The 25,821-nt window shown below is 44.3% G+C and overlaps 1 protein-coding gene across 2 annotated transcripts in view; it reads right to left on the bottom strand.

The window, feature by feature from the left end:
- The window catches only part of LOC113879907 (group IID secretory phospholipase A2-like), a 58,208-nt gene that overhangs the window by 13,248 nt on the left and 19,139 nt on the right, over positions 1–25,821 (bottom strand). Inside the window, exon 1 of one of the 2 annotated variants that reach the window (XM_027521744.1) lies at positions 193–285. The exons of the other annotated variant lie outside the window; for it this stretch is intronic. Coding sequence (XP_027377545.1) covers positions 193–232 — 40 coding nt within the window. The 5' untranslated portion in view covers positions 233–285. Of the gene's footprint in view, positions 1–192; positions 286–25,821 lie in introns of those variants that run through there. 2 annotated transcript variants of the gene reach the window in all.

The raw sequence follows: 25,821 nt of genomic DNA, 5'->3' as shown, positions 1-25,821 counted from the left end.
ACCCACAGCTCTCTGACTGAAGCCACTGTTCCAGGGGATTGAGCCACTGACGACTCCTTGCAGGGGGCCGAATAGTGGGGGACTGGTACCGGGGCAGTGACGATCAGCACAGCAGCTCAGTTTAGGAAAGAGATACAGGGCATCCCAGCTTCCCTCCCCGCCTTCCCGGCTGTGGGTGGTGTCCCCACTTACCAGCAAAGACCAGCAGTGCGCAGAGCAGGGAGAGGCCCATGACCGCAGCACAGAGCAGTGGAGGCAGCGACTGGAAGTCCCTTGTGAGCCAGCAGCCCCTTATATCAGATGGCCCCTGCCTGCCGAGCTCGCCCCCGCCCTCCCAGCTTCCGCTCTGCTGGAGGTCACCCATGCTCTTTGTGTTTCCTCTTTTCTGGCAATGCGGAGTTTTATTATTTCTGTTTTCAATATCTTTAAAAAATGTTTTTGATTGCATGTTTGGCATAGAGGATTTGGAGAACTTGAACAACTAGAAGCAATTTAAAATCATTTGTGAATCCATTCATCACCATTAATTTTTTCAATGAAATTGACATATAACATTGTGTAAATTTAAGTGTACAATATATTGATGTGATACATTTATATATCATGACCTTGTGTTAGTGCAGCAATAACTAGAATTTCTATCACATCACATAATTACAATTTCTCTTTGTGGTTGGAATAATTAAGATCTAGTCTCTAGGCAAGTTTGGTGATTATGACACAACATTGTTGTCTATATTCACTGTACTGTCTAGGACTTATTTACTACTTGTTGCAAGTTCGTACACTTATACAATACTTATCCTAGCCCCCCCCCCCCGACCCCACTTTCTGTAACCACCATTTTACTCTCTATTTTAACATGTCTGTACACACACACACACACACACACACACACACACACACAAATGGAATCTTCTTTACGCACTCATCCATTGATGGGTGCTTAAGTTGTTTCCATCATTAACATTTTGTGTCAATGTTATCCTGATTCTATTACTCTCTGTATATATATCCTTTCACACTTTTTCCTGACCAAATTAGGTAAAGATTACAGGTAGTATATTGCAGTCTGTCTTTTCATTTACTAAAATAACTTAAACATATTTCTATGTTGTTAAGTCATCTCCGGCAGAAACATTTTGAAAGGTAGCCTTGTATGCCATTCATTTAAAGAATCCCCTATTGTTGAGAATATGGGTTATTTCCAATATCATACTATTCTAGACCACACAGCAGGACAGTGAAAAAACTCTTTGAGATGAAATCTCGTCCCTGCCTAGAATCGTTTCTATAGGGTGTACTCCTGAAGTGGGCTTGCTGAGTCAAAGCACACCTACAATTTGAAGGCAATTGACATGTGTTGACAACTTACCCTGCAGAAGGTCTGCCCCAGTTTAAAATGGGACTCCTAATGAGGCAAATGACGTGGACCCAGCCCAACTAGGGTGGAGGTGCTGATGGCAAGACATGCTTGACATTACAAATGGGTAGTCTGCTGCAAACGCTCTACCCGTAACCCCTAAGGTTTGCCGGAGAGTCCACAAGAGCAGAAACTGAGCTTTTTTGGTGCCTGTCAGATGGCTGTTCAAGAGCATAGAGCACAGGCTGACCTCTTTGCTGCCAGCTAACTGGTCTACCCAAAAAAAAGTCAGGTCAAGGCTGGGTGATCTCCCTCTCCCTCTTCCCTGTCTCTTTAAAATCTAATTTTCCTTTATTCCTAGACTCAGTCATTAACTGATCATCTCATACATGAAAAAGCAATCTGCATGCAAAATACTAAGCAGCAAATATATGAAGTCTCTCTGGCATAGTCTTGGGCATGCCTCCCCCGTGTGTGCTCTGTAGCCATATGCTCTTTCCCTTTATGCTCTGACCACTGTGGGACCTTCCTGTGCACTCTTCTAGGCCTGTGGTTACCCTTCTGAGCCCCAGCTTCCCCCTGAGTTGGTCTCAATCAGGCAGAAGCAAAAGTGGCCAGGACTTCTGCTGATTCCAGAGGTCTTTGCCCTAGTGGGAGAAAAGACTTGATAGACGCTGCAAAAAGTCTTCAAAATCTGCTGTCCCAGACATTCCTATAGGTCCCAGGGCACAGTTCAAAGGGAACACATTCAAACTCTAGCTTCTTCTCCTACCATCTTGGGACCCTGGGAAAGTCATTTGACCTCAAGAGCCTTGCTTTCCTCATGTGCAGAACGTGGACAATGTGGAGGCAACCGTCCCTCTCTCCTCTGATGGCTGTGGGCTTTAGAGACCACATGCACACAACACGCTGCGTGCAACACACCCGCAGAGAGAATGCCGTCATGGGGACCGCACACAGGTTATGTAGCATCACATGGAGACAAAGAGGCCGGCGTTCCAGATGCTTCCCGGGAGAAAGCTGCTCAGCTCCATGTCTTCCATTTTCTCACGTGTGAAACAGGGTGGTGAGAATGTTACAGAACCAAACTTGAGTCCACTTGCCCAGAAAAGCCAGTCTATTGACTTCAAGTCATGGTGAAGTAAAGAGCATTGTTTATTGCAGGGCACCAAGCAAGCAGTCCAGACAGCTAATGCTTAGTTCAGTTCAGTTCAGTCGCTCAGTCGTGTCCAACTCTTTCTCAAAAGGCCTGAATTCCCATGGTGGCTTTCAGGGAAGGCTTTAAAGACAGGCTGAGGGGAAGGGGTTTGGGGGTGTGTGGTCAGCCTGTGGGCATTCTTATGATTGGTTGGTGATAAGAGAACTAAGGGGTCAATATCGTCAACCTTCTGGTTCCAGCCATCTGGGGTCTATGTGCTTGTGACAGCTTACATACAGTTGACTTCTTCCATGTGGTGAAGTCTGTGAAAAGTTCATACGATTGGCTCAGAACAGCCCTTAAGGAGGAACTAAAGGTCCTCGAGTTTGCTTAATGGCTGAACTATTATTATTTTTGTCCTGCTTGACTGTTTTCTTTTGGCTTTGCATTTTTCTTACTTTTCTGATTAAATGCATTCATTGGAACTGGGGGAAGACCTAGGAGGTTAACATTTTTTTTCATAGGTGAGAGGTAGGTGGAAGACTCAAGTGAGGGCAGGTCTGTCCTGGGAAAGCACCATAGGGTCCAGCTTGGTTACCATAGCACCTGCTTCATAGACTTGTGGGAATTAAATGAGGTGATATGGGGACAGAGCTCCGTCAGTAGCCAGAAACCAACAAATGTGAGCTACGGTGACTCCCCCCACCATCATCTTCATCTGCACCTTCGCTGCTTAAAATGAACAGAATAAATAGATAATCTTTGCTTTTACATTGTCTAATCTGCATTAATCCTCTCTAGTCTGTCTTCTCAGTGTATTTGTTTCTCTCTAGAAATTTGATCTAGTTTTTTTTTTTTTTTAATATCTCCACATCCAAGGAGCAGTGGCTACACAGGTGCAGGAGGGCTGAGAGGAGCTACTCCATGTTCAAGGTCAGGAGGGGCGGCGGTGAGGAGAAACCCCTCATCCAAGGTAAGGAGCAGCGGCTGCGCTTTGCTGGACCAGCCGTGACGAGACACCCCACGTCCAAGGTAAGAGAAACCCAAGTCAGACAGTAGGTGTTGCAAGAGGGTATTAGAGGGCAGACACACTGAAACCATACTCACAGAAAACTAGTCAATCTAATCACACTAGACCACAGCCTTGTCTAACTCACTGAAACTAAGCCATGCTCGTGGGGCCATCCAAGACTGGAGGGTCACGGTGGAGAGGTTTGACAGAATGTGGTCCACTGGAGAAGGGAATGGCAAACCACTTCAGTATTCTTGCCTTGAGAACCCCATGAACAGTATGAAAAGGCAAAATGATAGGACACTGAAAGAGGAAGTCCCCAGGTCAATAGGTACTCCATAAGCTACGGGAGATCAGTGGAGAAGTAACACCAGAAAGAATGAAGGGATGGAGCCAAAGCAAAAACAATACACAGTTGTGGATGTGACTGTGTAGACGCAAGGTCCAATGCTGTAAAGAGCAATATTGCATAGGAACCTGGAATGTTAGGTCCATGAACAAGGCAAATTGGAAGTGGTCCAACAGGAGATGGCAAGACTGAAAGTCGACATTCTAGGAATCAGCAAACTAAAATGGACTGGAATGGGTGAATTTAACTCAGATGATCGTTATATGTGTTACTTCGGGCAGGAATCCCTTAGAAGAAAGGAGTAGCCATCATGGTCAACCAAAGAGTCCAAAATGCAGTACTTGGATGCAATCTCAAAAACGACAGAATTATCTCTGTTCATTTCCAAGGCAAACGATTCAGTATCACAATAATCCAAGTCTATGCCCCAACCAGTAATGCTGAAGAAGCTGAAGTTGAACGGCTCTATGAAGACCTACAAGACATTTTAGAACTCACACCCAGAAAAGATGTCCTTTTCATTATAGGGGACTGGAATGCAAAAGTAGGAAGTCAAGAAACACCTGGAGTAATAGGCAAATTTGGCCTTGGGGCATGGAATGGAGCAGGCCAAAGGCTAATAGAGTTTTGCCAAAACAACACACTGGTCACCCTCTTCCAACTACACAAGAGAAGACTGTACACATGGACATCACCAGATGGTCAACACCGAAATCAGATTGATTGTATTCTTTGCAGCCATAGATGGAAAACTATACAGTCAGCAAAAACAGGACTGGGATCTTGTGGCTCGGATCATGAACTCCTTATTGCCAAATTCAGACGTAAATTGAAGAAAGTAGAGAAAACCACTAGACCATTCAGGTATGACCTTAATCAAATCCCTTATGGCTATAGTGGAAATGAGAAATAGATTTAAGGGACTATATCTGATAGATAGAGTGCCTGATGAACTATGGACTGAGGTTCGTGACTTTGTACAGGAGACAGGGATCAAGACCATTTCCATGGAAAAGAAATGCAAAAAAGCAAAATGGCTGTCTGGGGAGGCCTTACAAATAGCTGTGAAAAGAAGAGAAGCGAAAAGCAAAGGAGAAAAGGAAAGATATAAGCATCTGAATGCAGAGTTCCAAAGAATAGCAAGAAGAGATAAGAAAGCCTTCAGCGATCAATGCAAAGAAATAGAAGAAAACAACAGAATGGGCAAGACTAGAGATCTCTTCAAGAAAATTAGAGATACCAAGGGAACATTTCATGCAAAGATGGGCTCGATCAAGGACAGAAATAGTATGGACCTAACAGTAGCAGAAGATATTAAGAAGAGGTGGCAAGAATACACAGAAGAACTGTACAAAAAAGATCTTCACGACTCAGATAATCACGACGGTGTAATCACTCACCTAGAGCCAGACATCCTGGAATGTGAAGTCAAGTGGACCTTAGACAGCATCACTAACAAAGCTAGTGGAGGTGATGGAATTGCAGTTGAGCTATTTCAAATCCTGAAAGATGATGCTGTGAAAGTGCTGCACTCAATATGCCAGCAAACTTGGAAAACTCAGCGTGGATACAGGACTGGAAAAGGTCAGTTTTCATTCCAATCCCAAAGAAAGGCAATGCCAAAGAATGCTCAAACTACCGCACAATTGCACTCATCTCACATGCTAGTAAAGTAATGCTCAAAATTCTCCAAGCCAGGCTTCAGCAATACGTGAACTGTGAATTTTCAGATGTTCAAGCTGGTTTTAGAAAAGGCAGAGGAACCAGAGATCAAATTGCCAACATCTGCTGGATCATGGAAAAAGCAAGAGAGTTCCAGTAAAACATCTATTTCTGTTTTATTGACTATGCCAAAGCCGTTGACTGTGTGGATCACATAAACTGTGTAAAATTCTTAAAGAGATGGGAATACCAGACCACCTGACCTGCCTCGTGAGAAACCTATATGCAGGTCAGGAAGCAACAATTAGAACTGGACATGGAACAACAGACTGGTTCCGAATAGGAAAAGGAGTACGTCAAGGCTGTATCTTGTCACCCTGTTTATCTAACTTATATGCAGAGTACATCATGAGAAACAGACTGGAAGAAGTACAAGCTGAAATCAAGATTGCTGGGAGAAATATCTATAATCTCAGATATGCAGATGACACCACCCTTATGGCAGAAAGTGAAGACGAACTAAAAAGCCTCTTGATGAAAGTGAAAGAGGAGAGTGAAAAAGTTGGCTTAAAGCTCAACACTCAGAAAATGAAGATCATGGCATCTGGTCCCATCACTTCATGGCAAATAGATGGGGAAACAGTGGAAACAGTGTCAGACTTTATTTTTTGGGCTCCAAAATCACCGCAGATGGTGATTGCAGCCATGATATTAAAAGACGCTTATTCCTTGGAAGGAAAATTATGACCAACCTAGATAGCATATTGAAAAGCAGAGACATTACTTTGCCAACAAAGGTCCGTCTAGTCAAGGCTATGGTTTTTCCGGTGGTCATGTATGGATGTGAGAGTTGGACTGTGAAGAAAGCTGAGCGCCGAAGAATTGATGCTTTTGAACTGTGGTGTTGGAGAAGACTCTTGAGAGTCCCATGAACTGCAAGGAGATCCAACCAGTCCATTCTAAAGGAGATCAGCCCTGGGATTTCTTTGGAAGGAATGATGCTAAAGCTGAAACTCCAGTACTTTGGCCACCTCATGTGAAGAGTTGACTCATTGGAAAAGACTCTGATGCTGGGAGGGATTGGGGGCAGGAGGAGAAGGGGACGACAGAGGATGAGATGGCTGGATGGCATCACCGACTCGATGGATGTAAGTTTGAGTGAACTCAGGAGATGGTGATGGACAGGGAGGCCTGGCGTGCTGCGATTCATGGGGTCACAAAGAGTCGGACAGGACTGAGTGACTGAACTGAACTGAACTGAACTGATGTTTCTAATTGGCTTCCTTGGTGACTCAGACAGTAACGAGTCTGCCTGCAGTGCAGGAGACCCAGGTTCGATCCCTGGGTCAGGAAGATCCCATGGAGAAGGAAATGGCAACCTGCTTCAGTATTCTTACCTGGAAAATCCCATGGACAGAGGAGCCTGATGGGCTACAGTCCATGGGTCGCAAAGAGTCAGACACGACTGAGCTACTTCCCTTTCTTTTTCTATGTTTCTAATTAACAGGCTCAAGCTTTCCTCTATTTTCTTAAACGTATAGAGTATAGTGTAAGACTGTCTTAGTATGTTTATCTACTAATCCTATCATTTTTGTTCCTAGGTCTGTTTCTATTGATTTTTTTTTTTTTTTTTTTTTATGACTTTTAGGTCGCCATTGCTCATCATTATAGGAAACACTCTGAGGACTTCCCTGAGGGTCCAGTGGTTAGGACTCTGAGCTTCCACTGCAGGGGGTGCTGGTTTGATCCCTGTTTGGGGAACTAAGCTCCCCCATGCTATGTCGCCAAAGAAAAGAAGAGAAAAGACTATGATAATAATAAATCTTTGTCTATTTTAAAAGGGAAGTGTCTTTAAAGTAGATTTCCAGAAGTGAAATTGCTGAATCAGAAGATAGAAATGTTCTTAGAGTTCTTCCTTTTTCTGAAATTGGTTGAAATTTAGAAACTCTCTAGCTTTTGGCTCCATCAGCAGCATATAATAGATGGAACTGATCATCTCCTGAGCCTTTCCAGCAAACCTGAGTTTTCACTTCCTTGGAAACAGAGGAGACACACTTGGTGATACTGTTCGCCCATGATCCATCGAGATCTCCAGGTGGAGGATGGAAGGAAGCAGGAGAGGGCTTAGACCCTGACATGCAAATTCTATTAAGAATAGTTACCATCAGCTGGGGCCCAGCGAGGTTAGGAACCTGCCCAGAGTCATACAGCAGCAGGTGAGTGGCAGATTTTGGGTCAGAATACAGGTCAGCCAGAGCTGCCCCTACTATATGCTGGGCACTGTTCTAAGTGGTTCACACAGAGTAAGTGCAGAGAGGCACTGCCAGGATCCCCATGATACAGATGAGTCATTGTACCCAGGGGCTACTTTCTGAGCCAACATAGATGGAGGTGGAAATGAGAAGAGCTGGCAGAGCTTGGAGTCTGCTGCCCCCAAGCTCACTGCAGAGAAGGTGAACCCCCATCTCCTAAGAGACACCCCCTTTCAGCCAGTGACCAGAGTCCTTTGCTTGACTCATGTGCTAAGTCGCTTCAGTTGTGTCCAGCTCCTTGCAACCCTATGGACTGTAGCCTGCCTGGCTCCTCTGTCACCCCTTCCCATAAAGTCTCGTTTACTGAAATGGCCCCACTGCCTGGATTCCATCTGTGATGAAACCTGCCAGAGGCTGCTAGATGCAGCTCCGAATTATTATTATTGGTGCATAATGTCTGCATGGGAAGAGGAAATTGAAGGAAGCTGGGCTTACCAAGAGATGCTCACACTAAGGGAGAAAAGCAGAGAAAGTCAATACTACATGACATCACTTATATGTGGAATCTTTCAAAAAATGATACGAATGAATTTATTTACAAAATAAAAACAGACTCACAGACTAAGGGGAAAGATAGGGGAGGGATAAATTAGGAGTTCAGGATTAACAAACACACTACTATATATAAAATAATGAACAAGGACTTACTGTACAACACAGGGAATTCTACTCAATAATGTGTAATATCCTATATGAGAAAAGAATCTGAAAGAGAACAGATATATGTATAGGCAGAACTGAATCTCTTTGCTGTACCTCTGAAACTAATACAACATGGTAAATCAACTACCCTCCAATACAAAATAAAAATTAAATTAAAAATATAAAGAGAAAAATAGGTTAAAAATATGTATTTGTTTTCACTGCACAGCTTCAATTGTTGTTCATAATTTCGTAGGATATCTTACCATCTACAAACATATTGGATGACATAGGGGACACAGGAGATGTGGGTTGGATCCTTGGTTCAGGGTTGGATCCCTATGTTGGATCCGTAAATACCTATGGCTGATTCCTGTCGAGGTTTGGCAGAAAACAAATTCTGTAAGCAAATATCCTTCATTAAAAATACAAATTAAAAAAAATAAAGAAAGAAGCTGGCTTTCTTGGGGGTCTTCTGCACTTCGTCTCTGATATGCTCTGCCAAGCGAGGAGGAGGGAGAGATTTCAAATTCCTTTGTGGGAGAGTGACCCACTTTTCTCCAGCTGCACCAAGGCAGAACTAAAGCAAGTGAATTAAACGACCAGAAACCACTCAAATGTCTGTCTGCTGCAGAATGGTAAATTGTGTGATTATACCACACCAACAAACCACAGCTACACATAACAACAGGGAAAGCCTCACAAACATTATGCTGAACACAAAAGAGTACATGTTGTAAGAGAGATTTATATGAACTTCCAGACAGTCAAGCTAATCTGTACTTTTAGAAGTCAGGACAGTGGCTACCCATTGAAGGCCGTGGTGACTGGTGGGGTTACTAAGAGGGCTTCAGGGATGCTACCGATGGTCCTTCTCTTCTGGTATTGGTGACGTTGGTGTGTTCATATTCTGAAAATTCTTCTAGCTGTTCAGTTTTGATTTGTATATTCTTGTGTATCTTTTATATATCCATGAATGTGAGTAATAACAACGATAATGAAGATCGTGAGAGTTAAAACAAGTGGACTCAAACTTTGGTAGGAAAGACTTGAGATAGCCTTCTGGATGATCAGAGAGCCTTCTGGTACTTGAGATACCCTTCTGGATGATCAGATATCCTTCTGGATGATCAGATATCCTTCTAGATGTCAGATATGTTTCTGGGCGACCCAGTATCCTTCCAGGTCATCCAATATCCTTCTAAGTGGTCCTTCTGTGTGTGTGTGTGTGTGTGTGTGTGTGTGTGTGTGAGCATGCGTGCACACATGCTAGGTCACTTCAGTCATGTCTGAGTCTTTGCAACCCCATGGACTGTAGCCTGCCAGGCTCCTCTGTTCATGGGATTTTCCAGACAAAAATAGCAGAGTGGGTTGCCACGTCCTTCAACAAGGGATCCAAACCTGAACCAAGGATCGAATCCACGTCTCCTGTGTCCCTTACGTCATCCAATATGTTTGTAGATGGTAAGATATCCTACTAAGTTATGAACAACAACTGAAGCTGTGCAGTGAAAACAAATTTCTACTTTAATATCAAGTAAATCTGGCTTCAAATTCTAGCTTGTTTATGACATTAATTACATTACTTCGTCTCTCTGAACCTCAAGTTTCCCATCTGAAACTGGGACCGACACGCACTCTTTGAGGCTTGTTGTCATGATTACAAGTAGAATGGTTGGCACACAGTTGATAGTAAACGCATGGCACCTGGTGACCCCTCCCCCCAGGAGAAAAGAGTTTAAAGTTCTGAGCTCCCCTTACACCTCAGGCCCAGAGACTCTTGCTTCTAAATGATACAGTTGGTCATAGACCAGGGAATTTCCACTTTGACCTCTCAGACAAGTGGCCACAGAATGTGATTTCAGAAGCACTCAAAACCTGCCTTCCCAGCAACTTCAATATTGTCACTGCTTGAAGGTTCTTCTTGTTTTCAGACTTGGCCTGAGTCCCTGTGACCTTCCACAAGGTCACATTACCCTGGGAAGCAGCAGAGCCTGGGTGTTCAGAAGGAGGCTTGGGGGTTAGATGGCCCAGATGTGGATCCTGACCCCCACTTGTGTTTCCTCATCTGTTAAATGGGGTGAAGGAACATGAGACTGCCCAGATATTGGAGTTCTTGTGAGAATTCTGAGATATGCAGCTTGTACCTAGACAGCATATTAAAAAGCAGAGACATTACTTTGTCAACAAAGGTCTGTCTAGTCAAGGCTATGGTTTTTCTAGTAGTCATGTATGGATGTGAGAGTTGGACTGTGAAAAAAGCTGAGCGCCGAAGAATTGATGCTTTTGAACTGTGGTATTGGAGAAGACTCTTGAGAGTCCCTTGGACTGCAAGGAGATCCAACCAGTCCCTTCTAAAGGAGATCAGCCCTGGGATTTCTTTGGAAGGAATGATGCTAAAGCTGAAACTCCAGTGCTTTGGCCACCTCATGTGAAGAGTTGACTCATTGGAAAAGACTCTGATGCTGGGAGGGATTGGGGACAGGAGGAGAAGGGGACGACAGAGGATGAGATGGCTGGATGGCATCTCCGACTCGATGGATGTAAGTTTGAGTGAACTCAGGAGATGGTGATGGACAGGGAGGCCTGGCGTGCTGCGATTCATGGGGTCACAAAGAGTCGGACAGGACTGAGTGACTGAACTGAACTGATCTGAACTGATGTTTCTAATTGGCTTCCTTGGTGACTCAGACAGTAACGAGTCTGCCTGCCGGGAGCCGGCATATTGCATATTGAGTGCATATTGCATATTGAGTGCAGCACTTTTCAGGATCTGGAATAGCTCAACTGGAATTCTATCACTGCTGGTAGCCAGCGTGAGGAACTCCGCCCATGACAAAGGTCATGAGGAAGGAGGCTCGGCATACGCAAAGGCGGGATCGAGCTTCAGGAGTCCCCCTGGAAATTCTCGAGCATATACCCCCAAAACCAGAGTCTGCCTACTTTCTGCTTTGTGCTTTCACCTACACCTCTGACTTTACGGGGGGCTGTCCCCCACTACCTCTCTGAAAAAAGAGTTAGCTTACAGCTCCAGTTAATAATTCCTGGGTGTGACAGTGTTTAACCTACAAACTCCTTTGGAAATCCTCTAGCCTGCCTGAATAGGTTTTTCTGGCCTCATGTGATTGTTCAGAGCCTCCCAACTGTGAGAGGCAGGAGATGTTCTAAACTGTCTAAACACAGATTCTTTTGAGTAGTTAAAAGATTGATTAGAAATTGTATTGGTGAAGGGATTTTCACTTGTTGGGCCAATGTTTGCTGCTAAGTTTCCATATCCCTTACCTGCTGTGTCCCTGGCAGTGTATTGGTTAATATAATTAGTGTAAATAGTAGCTTTAATGTTTGTAACCTGGGACCCTTGAGTTAATTCTTTTTCTTGTTGTAGCCCACCACACCTTTGCTCTGTAGGAATGCAACTTTATCTAATGCTTTTGGAGGGTGGCTCCTGACCAATCACCTTTAGAGAAAAATAAGTTTTCTGAAGAAAAGGTCTTAAAATGTTAACAGGCCTCCGGGCCAGAAGATGATGCAAATCACCTAAGCTTTTGCATATGATAAGTTTGCAGGAAGAAAGCCTGGTTTGCTGCAAGACTCTACCCCTTCCCCCATTATCCTCTGTGCATAACTTAAGGTATAAAAACTACTTTGAAAAATAAAGTGCGGGCCTTGTTCACCGAAACTTGGTCTCACCATGTCGTTCTTTCTCTTACCTTCTGGCTGAATTATTCAGCCTCTTTTCTACACTGAATTTCCTCACTGAGCTATCCTTATTTCAGCCTCTTTCCTTCACTGAATTTTACTGAGCTATCCTCATTCTATTACTCTTTATATCCTTAATTAATATTTAATTAAGCAATTGTTTCCTGATCTTCGCCGACACCGTCCCCGCTTCGAATTCCCTGGATCAGCCGGGGCTGGTCCCCGGCAGCCTGCAGTGCAGGAGACCCAGGTTCGATCCCTGGGTCAGGAAGATCCCGTGGAGAAGGAAATGGCAACCTGCTTCAGTATTCTTACCTGGAAAATCCCATGGACAGAGGAGCCTGATGGGCTACAGTCCATGGGTCGCAAAGAGTCAGACACGACTGAGCTACTTCCCTTTCTTTTTCTATGTTTCTAATTAACAGGCTCAAGCTTTCCTCTATTTTCTTAAACGTATAGAGTATAGTGTAAGACTGTCTTAGTATGTTTATCTACTAATCCTATCATTTTTGTTCCTAGGTCTGTTTCTATTGATTTTTTTTTTTTTTATGACTTTTAGATCACCATTGCTCATCATTATAGGAAACACTCTGAGGACTTCCCTGAGGGTCCAGTGGTTAGGACTCTGAGCTTCCACTGCAGGGGGTGCTGGTTTGATCCCTGTTTGGGGAACTAAGCTCCCCCATGCTATGTCACCAAAGAAAAGAGAAAAGACTATGATAATAATAAATCTTTGTCTATTTTAAAAGGGAAGTGTCTTTAAAGTAGATTTCCAGAAGTGAAATTGCTGAATCAGAAGATAGAAATGTTCTTAGAGTTCTTCCTTTTTCTGAAATTGGTTGAAATTTAGAAACTCTCTAGCTTTTGGCTCCATCAGCAGCATATAATAGATGGAACCAATCATCTCCTGAGCCTTTCCAGCAAACCTGAGTTTTCACTTCCTTGGAAACAGAGGAGACACACTTGGTGATACTGTTCGCCCATGATCCATCGAGATCTCCAGGTGGAGGATGGAAGGAAGCAGGAGAGGGCTTAGACCCTGACATGCAAATTCTATTAAGAATAGTTACCATCAGCTGGGGCCCAGCGAGGTTAGGAACCTGCCCAGAGTCATACAGCAGCAGGTGAGTGGCAGATTTTGGGTCAGAATACAGGTCAGCCAGAGCTGCCCCTACTACATGCTGGGCACTGTTCTAAGTGGTTCACACAGAGTAAGTGCAGAGAGGCACTGCCAGGATCCCCATGATACAGATGAGTCATTGTACCCAGGGGCTACTTTCTGAGCCAACATAGATGGAGGTGGAAATGAGAAGAGCTGGCAGAGCTTGGAGTCTGCTGCCCCCAAGCTCACTGCAGAGAAGGTGAACCCCCATCTCCTAAGAGACACCCCCTTTCAGCCAGTGACCAGAGTCCTTTGCTTGACTCATGTGCTAAGTCGCTTCAGTTGTGTCCAGCTCCTTGCAACCCTATGGACTGTAGCCTGCCTGGCTCCTCTGTCACCCCTTCCCATAAAGTCTCGTTTACTGAAATGGCCCCACTGCCTGGATTCCATCTGTGATGAAACCTGCCAGAGGCTGCTAGATGCAGCTCAGAATTATTATTATTGGTGCATAATGTCTGCATGGGAAGAGGAAATTGAAGGAAGCTGGGCTTACCAAGAGATGCTCACACTAAGGGAGAAAAGCAGAGAAAGTCAATACTACATGACATCACTTATATGTGGAATCTTTCAAAAAATGATATGAATGAATTTATTTACAAAATAAAAACAGACTCACAGACTAAGGGGAAAGATAGAGGAGGGATAAATTAGGAGTTCAGGATTAACAAACACACTACTATATATAAAATAATGAACAAGGACTTACTGTACAACACAGGGAATTCTACTCAATAATGTGTAATATCCTATATGAGAAAAGAATCTGAAAGAGAACAGATATATGTATATGCAGAACTGAATCTCTTTGCTGTACCTCTGAAACTAATACAATATGGTAAGTTAACTAACTACCCTCCAATACAAAATAAAAATTAAATAAAAAATATAAAGAGAAAAATAGGTTAAAAAATATGTATTTGTTTTCACTGCACAGCTTCAATTGTTGTTCATAATTTCGTAGGATATCTTACCATCTACAAACATATTGGATGACTTAGGGGACACAGGAGATGTGGGTTGGATCCTTGGTTCAGGGTTGGATCCCTATGTTGGATCCGTAAATACCTATGGCTGATTCCTGTCGAGATTTAGCAGAAAACAAATTCTGTAAGCAAATGTCCTTCAATAAAAATACAAATTAAAAAAATCAAGAAAGAAGCTGGGCTTTCTTGGCGTCTTCTGCACTTCGTCTCTGATATGCTCTGCCAAGCGAGGAGGAGGGAGAGATTTCAAATTCCTTTGTGGGAGAGTGACCCACTTTTCTCCAGCTGCACCAAGGCAGAACTAAAGCAAGTGAATTAAATGACCAGAAACCACTCAAATGTCTGTCTGCTGCAGAATGGTAAATTGTGTGATTATACCACACCAACAAACCACAGCTACACATAACAACAGGGAAAGCCTCACAAACATTATGCTGAACACAAAAGAGTACATGTTGTAAGAGAGATTTATATGAACTTCCAGACAGTCAAGCTAATCTGTACTTTTAGAAGTCAGGACAGTGGCTACCCATTGAAGGCCGTGGTGACTGGTGGGGTTACTAAGAGGGCTTCAGGGATGCTACCGATGGTCCTTCTCTTCTGGTATTGGTGACGTTGGTGTGTTCATATTCTGAAAATTCTTCTAGCTGTTCAGTTTTGGTTTGTATATTCTTGTGTATCTTTTATATATCCATGAATGTGAGTAATAACAACGATAATGAAGATCATGAGAGTTAAAACAAGTGGACTCAAACTTTGGTAGGAAAGACTTGAGATAGCCTTCTGGATGATCAGAGAGCCTTCTGGTACTTGAGATATCCTTCTGGATGATCAGATATCCTTCTGGATGATCAGGTATCCTTCTGGATAATCAGATATCCTTCTAGTCCTTGAGACAGCCTTCTGGATGATCAGATATCCTTCTAGATGATCAGATATGTTTCTGGGTGACCCAGTATCCTTCCAGGTCATCCAATATCCTTCTAAGTGGTCCTTCTGTGTGTGTGTGTGTGTGTGCGTGCACGCACGTGCACACATGCTAGGTCACTTCAGTCATGTCTGAGTCTTTGCAACCCCATGGACTGTAGCCTGCCAGGCTCCTCTGTTCATGGGATTTTCCAGACAAAAATAGCAGAGTGGGTTGCCACGTCCTTCAACAGGGGATCCAACCCTGAACCAAGGATCGAACCCACGTCTCCTGTGTCCCTTACGTCATCCAATATGTTTGTAGATGGTAAGATATCCTACTAACTTATGAACAACAACTGAAGCTGTGCAGTGAAAACAAATTTCTACTTTAATATCAAGTAAATCTGGCTTCAAATTCTAGCTTGTTTATGACATTAATTACATTACTTCATCTCTCTGAACCTCAAGTTTCCCATCTGAAACTGGGACCGACACGCACTCTTTGAGGCTTGTTGTCATGACTACAAGTAGAATGGTTGGCATACAGTTGATAGTAAACGCATGGCACCTGGTGACCCCTCCCCCCAGGAGAAAAGAGTTTAAAGTTCTGAGCTCCCCTTACACCTCAGGCCCAGAGACTCTTGCTTCTAAATGATACAGTTGGTCATAGACCAGGGAATTTCCACTTTGACCTCTCAGACAAGTGGCCACAGAATGTGATTTCAGAAGCACTCAAAACCTGCCTTCCCAGCAACTTCAATATTGTCATTGCTTGAAGGTTCTTCTTGTTTTCAGACTTGGCCTGAGTCCCTGTGACCTTCCACAAGGTCACATTACCCTGGGAAGCAGCAGAGCCTGGGTGTTCAGAAGGAGGCTTGGGGGTTAGATGGCCCAGATGTGGATCCTGACCCCCACTTGTGTTTCCTCATCTGTTAAATGGGGTGAAGGAACATGAGACTGCCCAGCTAATGGAGTTCTTGTGAGAATTCTGAGATATGGGGCTTGTGCCTAGACAGCATATTAAAAAGCAGAGACATTACTTTGTCAACAGAGGTCTGTCTAGTCAAGGCTATGGTTTTTCTAGTAGTCATGTATGGATGTGAGAGTTGGACTATAAAGAAAGCTGAGTGCCAAAGAATTGATGCTTTTGAACTGTGGTATTGGAGAAGACTCTTGAGAGTCCCTTGGACTGCAAGGAGATCCAGTGAGTCCATCCTAAAGGTGATCAATCCTGGGAGTTCATTGGAAGGACTGATGTTTAAGCTGAAACTCCAATACTTTGGCCACCTGATGCAGAGAGCTGACTCATCTGAAAAGACCCTGATGCTGGGAAAGATTGAGGGCAGGAGGAGAAGAGGACAACAGAGGATGAGATGGTTGGATGGCATCACTGACTCAATGGACACGGATTTGGGTAGACCCCTGGAGTTGGTGATGGGCAGGGAGGCCTGGTGTGCTGGGGTTCATGGAGTCACAAAGAGTCGGACATGACTGAGCGGCTGAACTGAACTGAACTGAACACAGTAAGTGTTCAGTAATGGTAGTTGATGTTGCTGTTATTAGTACTATCTTGTGGGAGGCAAAGACCACCTGTCCAAGAAATCTCAGAGGAACCCAGCAAATGATTGATTCAGCAGGCATTTTGTAAGCACCTACTATATGCCCCATCCCCGAGTCAGACCCACCACACTGTGTGGGGTGCAGACAAGAAGCAGTAAGATACATCCCCACCTGCTAGGAGATAGTGTTCCTGGAGTGACCAGACACTTTTGAGCTGGTTGGATCCTGAGCTGTGTCACCCTGCAGTGGCCTGTCTGGTGGGTGTGGGTTGGATCCTTGCATTAATTTCCACAGGCTGATTTGTGTAGAAGTGGGCTGATCTGCCTGAAGAGTCGAGTTGGGGGGATGACCACAGACCCCAAGATATTTGTCTCATGGCTTTGGCCTGAGCACTGTGGACAGAGTCCTCAGGCACAGGCTCCAGGAAGCTCCAGGCCCAGGCTCTGGTCACTGAGGGCGCCCTGCAGGGCACAGGGAACAAAACGGTGCCAAGTCCATGCAGGACAGGGCTGGGGGCATGCCCTGCCTCTGTGCAGAGCACGGAGTGGCTCTGACACTGGAAGGTAGGGAGACCCCACTGGGCATCCGCAGGCCCACAGCTTTGGGGTGCTGAGACCTCCAGGAACAGCAGCAGAGGTGGGGTAGGGGAGCAGAGCAGAAGACTGTGAGAGGCCTGGAACCCCTAAGTCTGCTCTGGAGACCCCCAGAAAGAACAGCAAGATTTCATGTTGTGAGGATTTAGAATGGAGCTGACTTATGTGGACCAGACAAGAGACCAGAGGCATTTCTGGCTGTTAGTATGATTCTCCCAGGGGCCCACAACCTCTTGAGACCGGGTGGAAAGGTACTCCCAAGAGATACACCATTAGCAGTGCTTTGCCTTTTTCGTTTTTAATTTTAATTTATTGCAGTATAGTTGCTTTACAATGTTGTGTTAGCTTCTACAGCACAGCAAAGTAAAGGAGCCACATACCTATGCAGGTCCCTACCCTTGTGGACTTCCTTCCCACTCAGGTTACCCCAGAGCCTTAACTGGAGTTCACTGCACTATACACCATGTTCTCGTTAGTTATCTAGTTTCCGACATTGTTGCTCAGTTGCTAAGTCATGTCTGACTCGTTGTGACCTCACAGACTGTAGCCCGCCGGGCTCCTCTGTCCACGGCATTTCCCAGGCAAGAATATTGGAGTGGGTTGCCATTTCCTTCTCCAGGGGATCTTCCCATCCCGGGGATTGAACCCAACCCACATCTCCTGCATTGGCAGACAATTCTTTACCGATGAAATACCAGAATAGTACCGGTAGTACACATACCATTCACACAAGGTCTTTGATAGCACCATTTGTACCATGGGTATTATTTGTTCCATTTGCAGAAGGGGTTAGTGGAGCTCCATGGGGTCAAGTCACCTCCCAGGCAGGGCACTGACTAGACCCGGTCTCCTGTCTCAAGGCTGATTCTTTCCCAGTGGGCCTTCGACATGGGGCCATCTGGACAATGGGTGGTGTTATGGGTTGAACTGTGTCCCCCCACTCCCACAAATGTATATACCCCAGTACCATGTTTGGAGATAGGGTCTTTAAAGAGGTACTTAAGTTAAAATGAGATCATTAGTGTGGGTCCTATTCTAACATGACTTGTGTCCTTTAAGAAGAGGAGATTGGGACACAGGCAGGTAGGTAGGAGACTGTTATCTGCAAGCCAATGACAAAGGCATCAGAAGGACCCAATCCTGCCTGAAATGGATCAGGACCCTCTGGTCTTTGTCCCCCCATGTCCTCTGCCTGACTTTTGTCTGTGGATAAACCTTAGCCAAAGAACAAATTTAATCAGAGAAGTGAGAACATGGAGAAACAAAGGAAAACTGTCCAAGAAGACCAAAGAATAATCATGGAGCCATTAAGCACAGTCAAGGACCTTTAGTTCCTCCTCCAGGACTATAGAGAATATCCTGAGCCATATCCTGTGAGATGTCTCCTAGATGCTGAAACCCCAACCAGGTGGTGGTTATAAAGTGGTGGTTTAGTCACTAAGTCATGTTCGACTTTGCGACCCCATGGGCTGTAGCCTGCCAGGCTCCTCGGTCCATGGGATTCTCCAGGCAAGAACACTGGTTGCCATTGCCTTCTGTATGCAATTTCCTTCTACCTGGTGGAGAAGTTAACTGCCTGATGACCAGACTGTAGCCTGACAAAAGCTTCCACAGTTCCAAGAATTGGCCTCAGGGAAGTGGGAACAAACTGACCCTGGAACTGAAGACCAACTATACTTGAAACAATCAAGATGATGGTCAGACCACCGATGGCCAATTTCAAAATGACTGTGAGGGCTGACTGTGCTGTTTCTGTTATGTAGCCCCCTCCTCTGTCTGTAAAAGCTCTTGCCCCTGATTGTCAGGGGCAGGGTATGCCTTTAGACGGGCATCTGCTTTCCCTAAAACCCCTCCTAGTTGCTGGCATCCAAAATAAACTTTCCTTTCCACCAGCCTTGCCTATTTATTGGCTTTTTTGGAGCAGCGAGCAGCTGGACCCCACATCTGGTTATTTACAGTACCTTGATATCTGACTTCCAGCTTCTAGAACTGTGAGAAAACAAAATTCTCTTGTTTAAGCCACCCACCCTGTGGTGCTTTGTTATGGCAGCCCGAGCAAACTAACACAGGTGTTAGGAGAGCCCAGACATAATAATGGATGCACAGGCAGGCTTCCTGGAGGTGAGCGGCCTCTAGTCATGACCTTCTTTCTTCTTCTTGGCCCCCTTCCTCTCCCCACAATGTCAACACGTGCCAAGTCAGCAGGAGAGACTGTTCTGAGGGGCTGTACTGATCCCCAGGGTGCTGCCTGTAGCCAGACCTTCCCTGACTCCCTGAGCCACATGGCTTCCCATCTTGCTGTCTCAGTTTCCACCTCCATAAAATGGAAATAATGTCCTTTGATGCCTCCCTCCTCCAGACTCAACTGCTTACAATTAGGAATTATTTGGCTAAATAGTCATTATACACTGTTCATGGGGTTGTCAAAGCAAGAATGCTGAAGTGGTTTGCCATTTCCTTCTCCAGTGGAGCACAACTTGTCAGAACTCTCCACCATGACCGATCCATCTTGGGTGGCCCTACACAGCATGGCTCATAGTTTCATTGAGTTAGACACAGTTGTGGTCCATGTGATCAATTTGATTAGTTTTCTGTGATTGTGGTTTTCATTCTGTCTCCTCTCCAAGGGCAATAAGGAGTTCATGATCTGAGCCACAGTCAGTTCCCAGTCTTGTTTTTGCTGACTGGATAGAGCTTCTCCATCTTTGGCTGCAAAGAATATAATCAATCTGATTTCAGTGTTGACCATCTGGTGATGTCCATGTGTAGAGTCTTCTCTTGTGTTTTTGGAAGAGGGTGTTTGTTATGACCAGTGCGTTCTCTTGGCAAAACTCTATTAGCCTTTGCCCTGCTCCATTCCATGCTCCAAGGCCAAATTTGCCTGTTACTCCAGGTGTTTCCTGACTTCCTGCTTTTGCATTCCAGTCCCCTATAATGAAAAGGACATCTTTTTTGGGTGTTAGTTCTAAAAGGTCTTGTAGGTCTTCATTGAACCGTTCAACTTCAGCTTCTTCAGCGTTACTGGTTGGGGCATAGGCTTGGATTACCGTGATATTGAATGGTTTGCCTTGGAAACGAACAGAGATCATTCTGTCGTTTTTGAGATTGCACCCAGGTACTGCATTTCAGACTCTTTTGTTGACCGCTATGGCTACTCCATTTCTTCCAAGGGATTCCTGCCCACAGTAGTAGATATAATGGTCATCTGAGTTAAATTCACCCATTCCAGTCTATTTTAGTTCACTGATTCCTAGAATGTTGACATTCACTCTTGCCATCTCCTGTTTGACCACTTCCAATTTGCCTTGTTCATGGACCTAACATTCCAGATTCCTATGCAATATGGCTCTTTACAGCACTGGACCTTGCGTACATCATCAGTTACATCCACAACTGTGTATTGTTTTTGCTTTGGCTCCATCCCTTCATTTTTTCTGGAGTTATTCCTCCACTTATATCCAGTAGCATATTGGGTACCTAATGACCAGGGAGTTCATCTTTCAGTGGCCTATCTTTTTGCCTTTTCCTACTGTTCATGGGGTTCTCAAGGCAAGAATACTGAAGTGGTTTGCCATTCCCTTCTCCAGTGGACCACATTCTGTCAGACCTCTCCACCATGACCCATCCATCTTGGGTGGCCCCACACGGCATGGCTTTGTTTCACTGAGTTAAACAAGGCTGTGGTCCGTGTGATCAGATGGGCTAGTTTTCATGATTATGGTTTCAGTGTGTCTGCCCTCTGATGTCCCCTCGTAACACCTACCATCTTAATTATGTTTCTCTTACCTTGGACGTGGGGGTATCTCTTCATGGCTGCTCCAGCAAAGGGCAGCCTCTGCTCCTTACCTTGGATGAGGGGTACCTCCTCATGGCCACCCCTCCTGACCTAGAACATGGAGTAGCTCCTCTCCCACTAGACCATTCAGATATGACCTAAATCAAATCCCTAACGATTATATAGTGAAAGTGAGAAATAGATTTAAGGGACTAGATATGATAGACAGAGTGCCTGATGAACTATCAATGGAGGTTCGTGACGTTGTACAGGAGACAGGGATCAAGACCATCCCCACGGAAAAGAAATGCAAAAAAGCAAAATGCTTCTCTGAGGAGGCCTTACAAATAGCTGGGAAAAGAAGAGAAGTGAAAAGCAAAGGAGAAAAGGAAAGATATTCCCATTTGAATGCAGAGTTCCAAAGAATAGCAAAGGAGATAAGAAAGCCTTCCTCAGCTATCAATACAAAGAAATAGAGGAAAACAACAGAATGGGAAAGACTAGAGATGTCTTCAAGAAAATTACAGATACCAAGGGAACATTTCATGCAAAGATGGGCTCAATAAAGGACAGAAATGGTATGGACCTAACAGAAGCAGAAGATATTAAGAGGAGGTGGCAACAATACACAGAAGAACTGTACAAAAAAGATGTAAACGACCCAGATAATCACAATGGTGTGATCACTCACCTAGAGCCAGACATCCTGGAATGTGAAGTCAAATGGGCCTTAGGAAACATCACTTCCTATGACAAAGCTAGTGGAGGTGATGGAATTCCAGTTGAGCTATTTCAAATCCTGAAAGATGATGCTGTGAAAGTTCTTCATTCAATATGCCAGCAAATTTGGAAACTTAGCAGTGGCCAGAGGACTGGAAAAGGTTCGTTTTCATTCCAATCCCAAAGAAAGGCAATGCCAAAGAATGCTCAAACTACCGCACAATTGCACTCATCTCACATGCTAGTAAAGTAATGCTCAAAATTCTCCAAGCCAGGCTTCAGCAATACATGAACGGTGATCTTCCAGATGTTCAAGCTGGTTTTTGAAAAGGCAGAGGAACCAGTGATCAAATTGCCAATATCCGCTGGATCATGGAAAAAGCAAGAGAGTTCCAGAAAAACATCTATTTCTGCTTCATTGACTATGCCAAAGCCTTTGACTGTGTGGATCACCAGAAACTGTGGAAAATTCTGAAAAAGATAGGAATACCAGACCATCTGACATGTCTCTAGAGAAACCTGTGTTCAGGTCAGGAAGCAACAGTTAGAACTGGACATGGAACGACGGACTGGTTCCAAATAGAAAACGGAGTACGTCAAGGCTGTATATTGTCACCCTGTTTATATAACTTATATGCAGAGTACATCACGAGAAACGCTGGGCTGGAAGAAGCACAAGCTGGAATCAAGATTGCTGGGAGAAATATCAATCACCTCAGATATGTAGATGACACCACCCTTATGGCAGAAAGTGAAGAGGAACTAAAAAGCCTCTTGATGAAAGTGAAAGAGGAGAGTGAAAAAGTGGGCTTAAAGCTCAATATTCAGAAAACCAAGATCATGGCATCTGGTCCCATCACTTCATGGCAAATAGATGGGGAAACAGTGGAAACAGTGGTCAGACTTTATTTTTTGGTGCTCCAAAATCACTGCAGATGGTGATTGCAGCCAGGAAATTAAAAGACACTCCTTGGAAGGAAAGTTATGACCAATCTAGATAGCATATTGAAAGCAGAGACACTACTTTGCCAACAAAGATCTGTCTAGTCAAGGCTATGGTTTTTTTCCAGTGGTCATGTATGAATATTAGAGTTAGACTGTGAAAAAAAGCTGAGGGCCGAAGAATTGATGCTTTTGAACTGTGGTGTTGGAGAAGACTCTTGAGAGTCCCTTGGACTGCAAGGAGATCCACCAGTACATTCTAAAGGAAATCAGTCCTGGGTGTCATTGGAAGGACTGATGTTACCACTGAAACTCAATACTTTGACCACCTCATGCAAAGAATTGACTCATTGGAAAAGACACTAATGCTGGGAGGGATTGGGGGCAGGAGAAGAAGGGGACAACAGAGGATGAGATGGCTGGATGGCACTCCTGACTTGATGGACGTGAGTTTGCATAAACTTTGGGAGTTGGTGATGGACAGGGAGGCCTGGCGTGCTGCGATTCATGGTGGCAAAGAGTCAGACATGATTGAGCGACTGACTAAACTGAACTGAGCCATCTTGCTGGGGCTTCTCCTTTGTCCTTGGACGTGGCGTGTCTTTTTTTGGTGGGATCCAACATTCCCTTGTCGATTTTTGTTCAGCAGCTCATTGTAATTTTGGAGTTCTCACAAGAGAAGATGAGCAATCATCCTTGTACTTGCCATCTTGATCAAGAAGAGACAGAGCCAGAGCAAACAACACCAGCTGTGGGCCTGACTGGTGGTGGAAGTAAAGTCCGACGCTGTGAAGAGCAATGTTGCACAGGAACCTGCAATGTCAGGTCCATGGTTCAAAATAAATCAGAAGTGGTCAAACAGGAGATGGCAAGAGTGAACATCAACATCTAGGAATCAGTGAACTAAAATGCACTGGAATGGGTGAATTTAACTCAGATGACCATTTATCTACTACTGTGGGCAAGAATCCCTTAGAAGAAATGGAGTAGCCATCATAGTCAAAAAGAGTCTGAAATGCAGTACCTGGGGTGCAATCTCAAAATGACAGAATGATCTCTGGTCGTTTCCAAGGCAAACCATTCAATATCATGGTAATCCAAGTCTCTGACCCAACCAGTAATGCTGAAGAAGCTGAAATTGAATGGTTCTATGAAGACCTACAGAACCTTCTAGAACTAACACCCAAAAAAGATGTCCTTTTCTTTATAGGAGACTGGAATGCAAAAGTAGGAAGTCAACAGATACCTGGAGTAACAGGCAAATTTGGCCTTGGAGTACAATATGAAGCAGGTCAAAGGCTAAGAGTATTTTGCCAAGAGAATGCACTGTTCATAGCAAACCCTTCTTCCAACAACACAAGAGAAGACTCTACACGTGGACATCACCAGATGGTCAATACCGAAATCAGATTGATTATATTCTTGTAGTCTAAGAGAAGAAGAGAAGGAGAAGTTCTATAGGAGAAGTTTTATACAGTCAGCAAAAATAAAATGGGAGTTGACTGTGGCTATCATCATGAACTCCTTATTGCTAGATTCAGACTTAAATTGAAGAAAGTAGGGAAAACCACTAAACCATTCAGGTATGCTGCTGCTGCTGCTGCTGCTGCTGCTGCTAAGTCGCTTCAGTCATGTCCGACTCTGTGTGACCCCACAGACAGCAGCCCACCAGGCTCCCCGTCCCGGGATTCTCCAGGCAAGAACACTGGAGTGGGTTGCCATTACCTTCTCCAATGCATGAAAGTGAAAAGTCAAAGTGAAGTCGCTCAGGTCGTGTCCGACACTAGCGACCTCATGGACTGCAGCCTACCAGGCTCCTCTGTCCATGGGATTTTCCAGGCAAGAGTACTGGAGTGAGGTGCCAAAATCAACTCCCTTACAAGTATATAGTGGAAGTGAAAATGGATTCAAGGGATTATATCTGATAGACAGAGTGCCTGATGAACTATGGACAGAGGTTTGTGATGTTGTACAAAGAGCAAGGAGAGATAAGAAAGCCATCCTCAGCGATCAATTCAAAGAAATAGAGGAAACACTAGAATGGGAAAGACTAGAGATCTCTTCAAGAAAATTAAAGATACCAAGGGAGCTTTTCATGTAAAGATGGGCACATAAAGGACAGAATTGTATAGACCAAACAGAAGCAGAAGATATTAAGAGGAGGTGGCAACAATACACAGAAAACTACACAAAAAAAGATCTTCATGGCCCAGATAATCATGACGATGTGATCACTCATATAGAGCCAGATATCTTGGAATGTGAAGTCAAGTGGGCCTTAGAAAGCATCACTATGAACAAAGTTAGTGGAGGTGATGAAATTCCAGTTGAGCTACTTCAAATCCTAGAAGATGATGCTGTGAAAGCGCTGCACTCAATATGCCAGCAATTTGGAAAACTCAGCAGTGGCCACAGGACTGGAAAAGGTCAGTTTTCATTCCAGTCCCCAAAGAAAGGCAATGCCAAAGAATGTTGAAACTATCACACAATTGCACTCATTTCACACACTAGCAAAGTAATGCTCAAAATTCTGCAAGCCAGGCTTCATAGTATGTGAACCATGAGCTTCCAGATGTTCAAGCTGGATTGAGAAAAGGCAGAGGAACCAGAGATCAAATTGCCAACATTCACTGGATCATTGAAAAAGCAAGTGAGTTTTAGAAAAAACATCTACTTCTGCTTTATTGACTATGCCAAAGCCTTTGACTGTGTGGATCACAACAAACTGTGGAAATTCTTCAAGAGATGGGAATACCAGACAGCCTTACTTGCCTCCTGAGAAATCTGTATGCAGGTCAAGCAGCAACAGTTAGAACTGGACATGGAACAACAGACTAGTTCCATATCAGGAAAGGAGTATGTCAAGGCTGTATATGGTCACCCTGCTATTTTAACTTCTATGCAGAGTACATCATGCGAAACACTGGGCTGGATGAAGCACAAGCTGGAATCAAGATTGCCGGGAGAAATATTAATAACATTAGATATGCAGATGACACC

Source organism: Bos indicus x Bos taurus, chromosome 2, assembly GCF_003369695.1.
Source record: "Bos indicus x Bos taurus breed Angus x Brahman F1 hybrid chromosome 2, Bos_hybrid_MaternalHap_v2.0, whole genome shotgun sequence".
NCBI lineage: Eukaryota > Metazoa > Chordata > Mammalia > Artiodactyla > Bovidae > Bos > Bos indicus x Bos taurus.
Note: the sequence above shows the minus strand (reverse complement) of the source record. Positions and strands in the feature narration are given on the sequence as shown.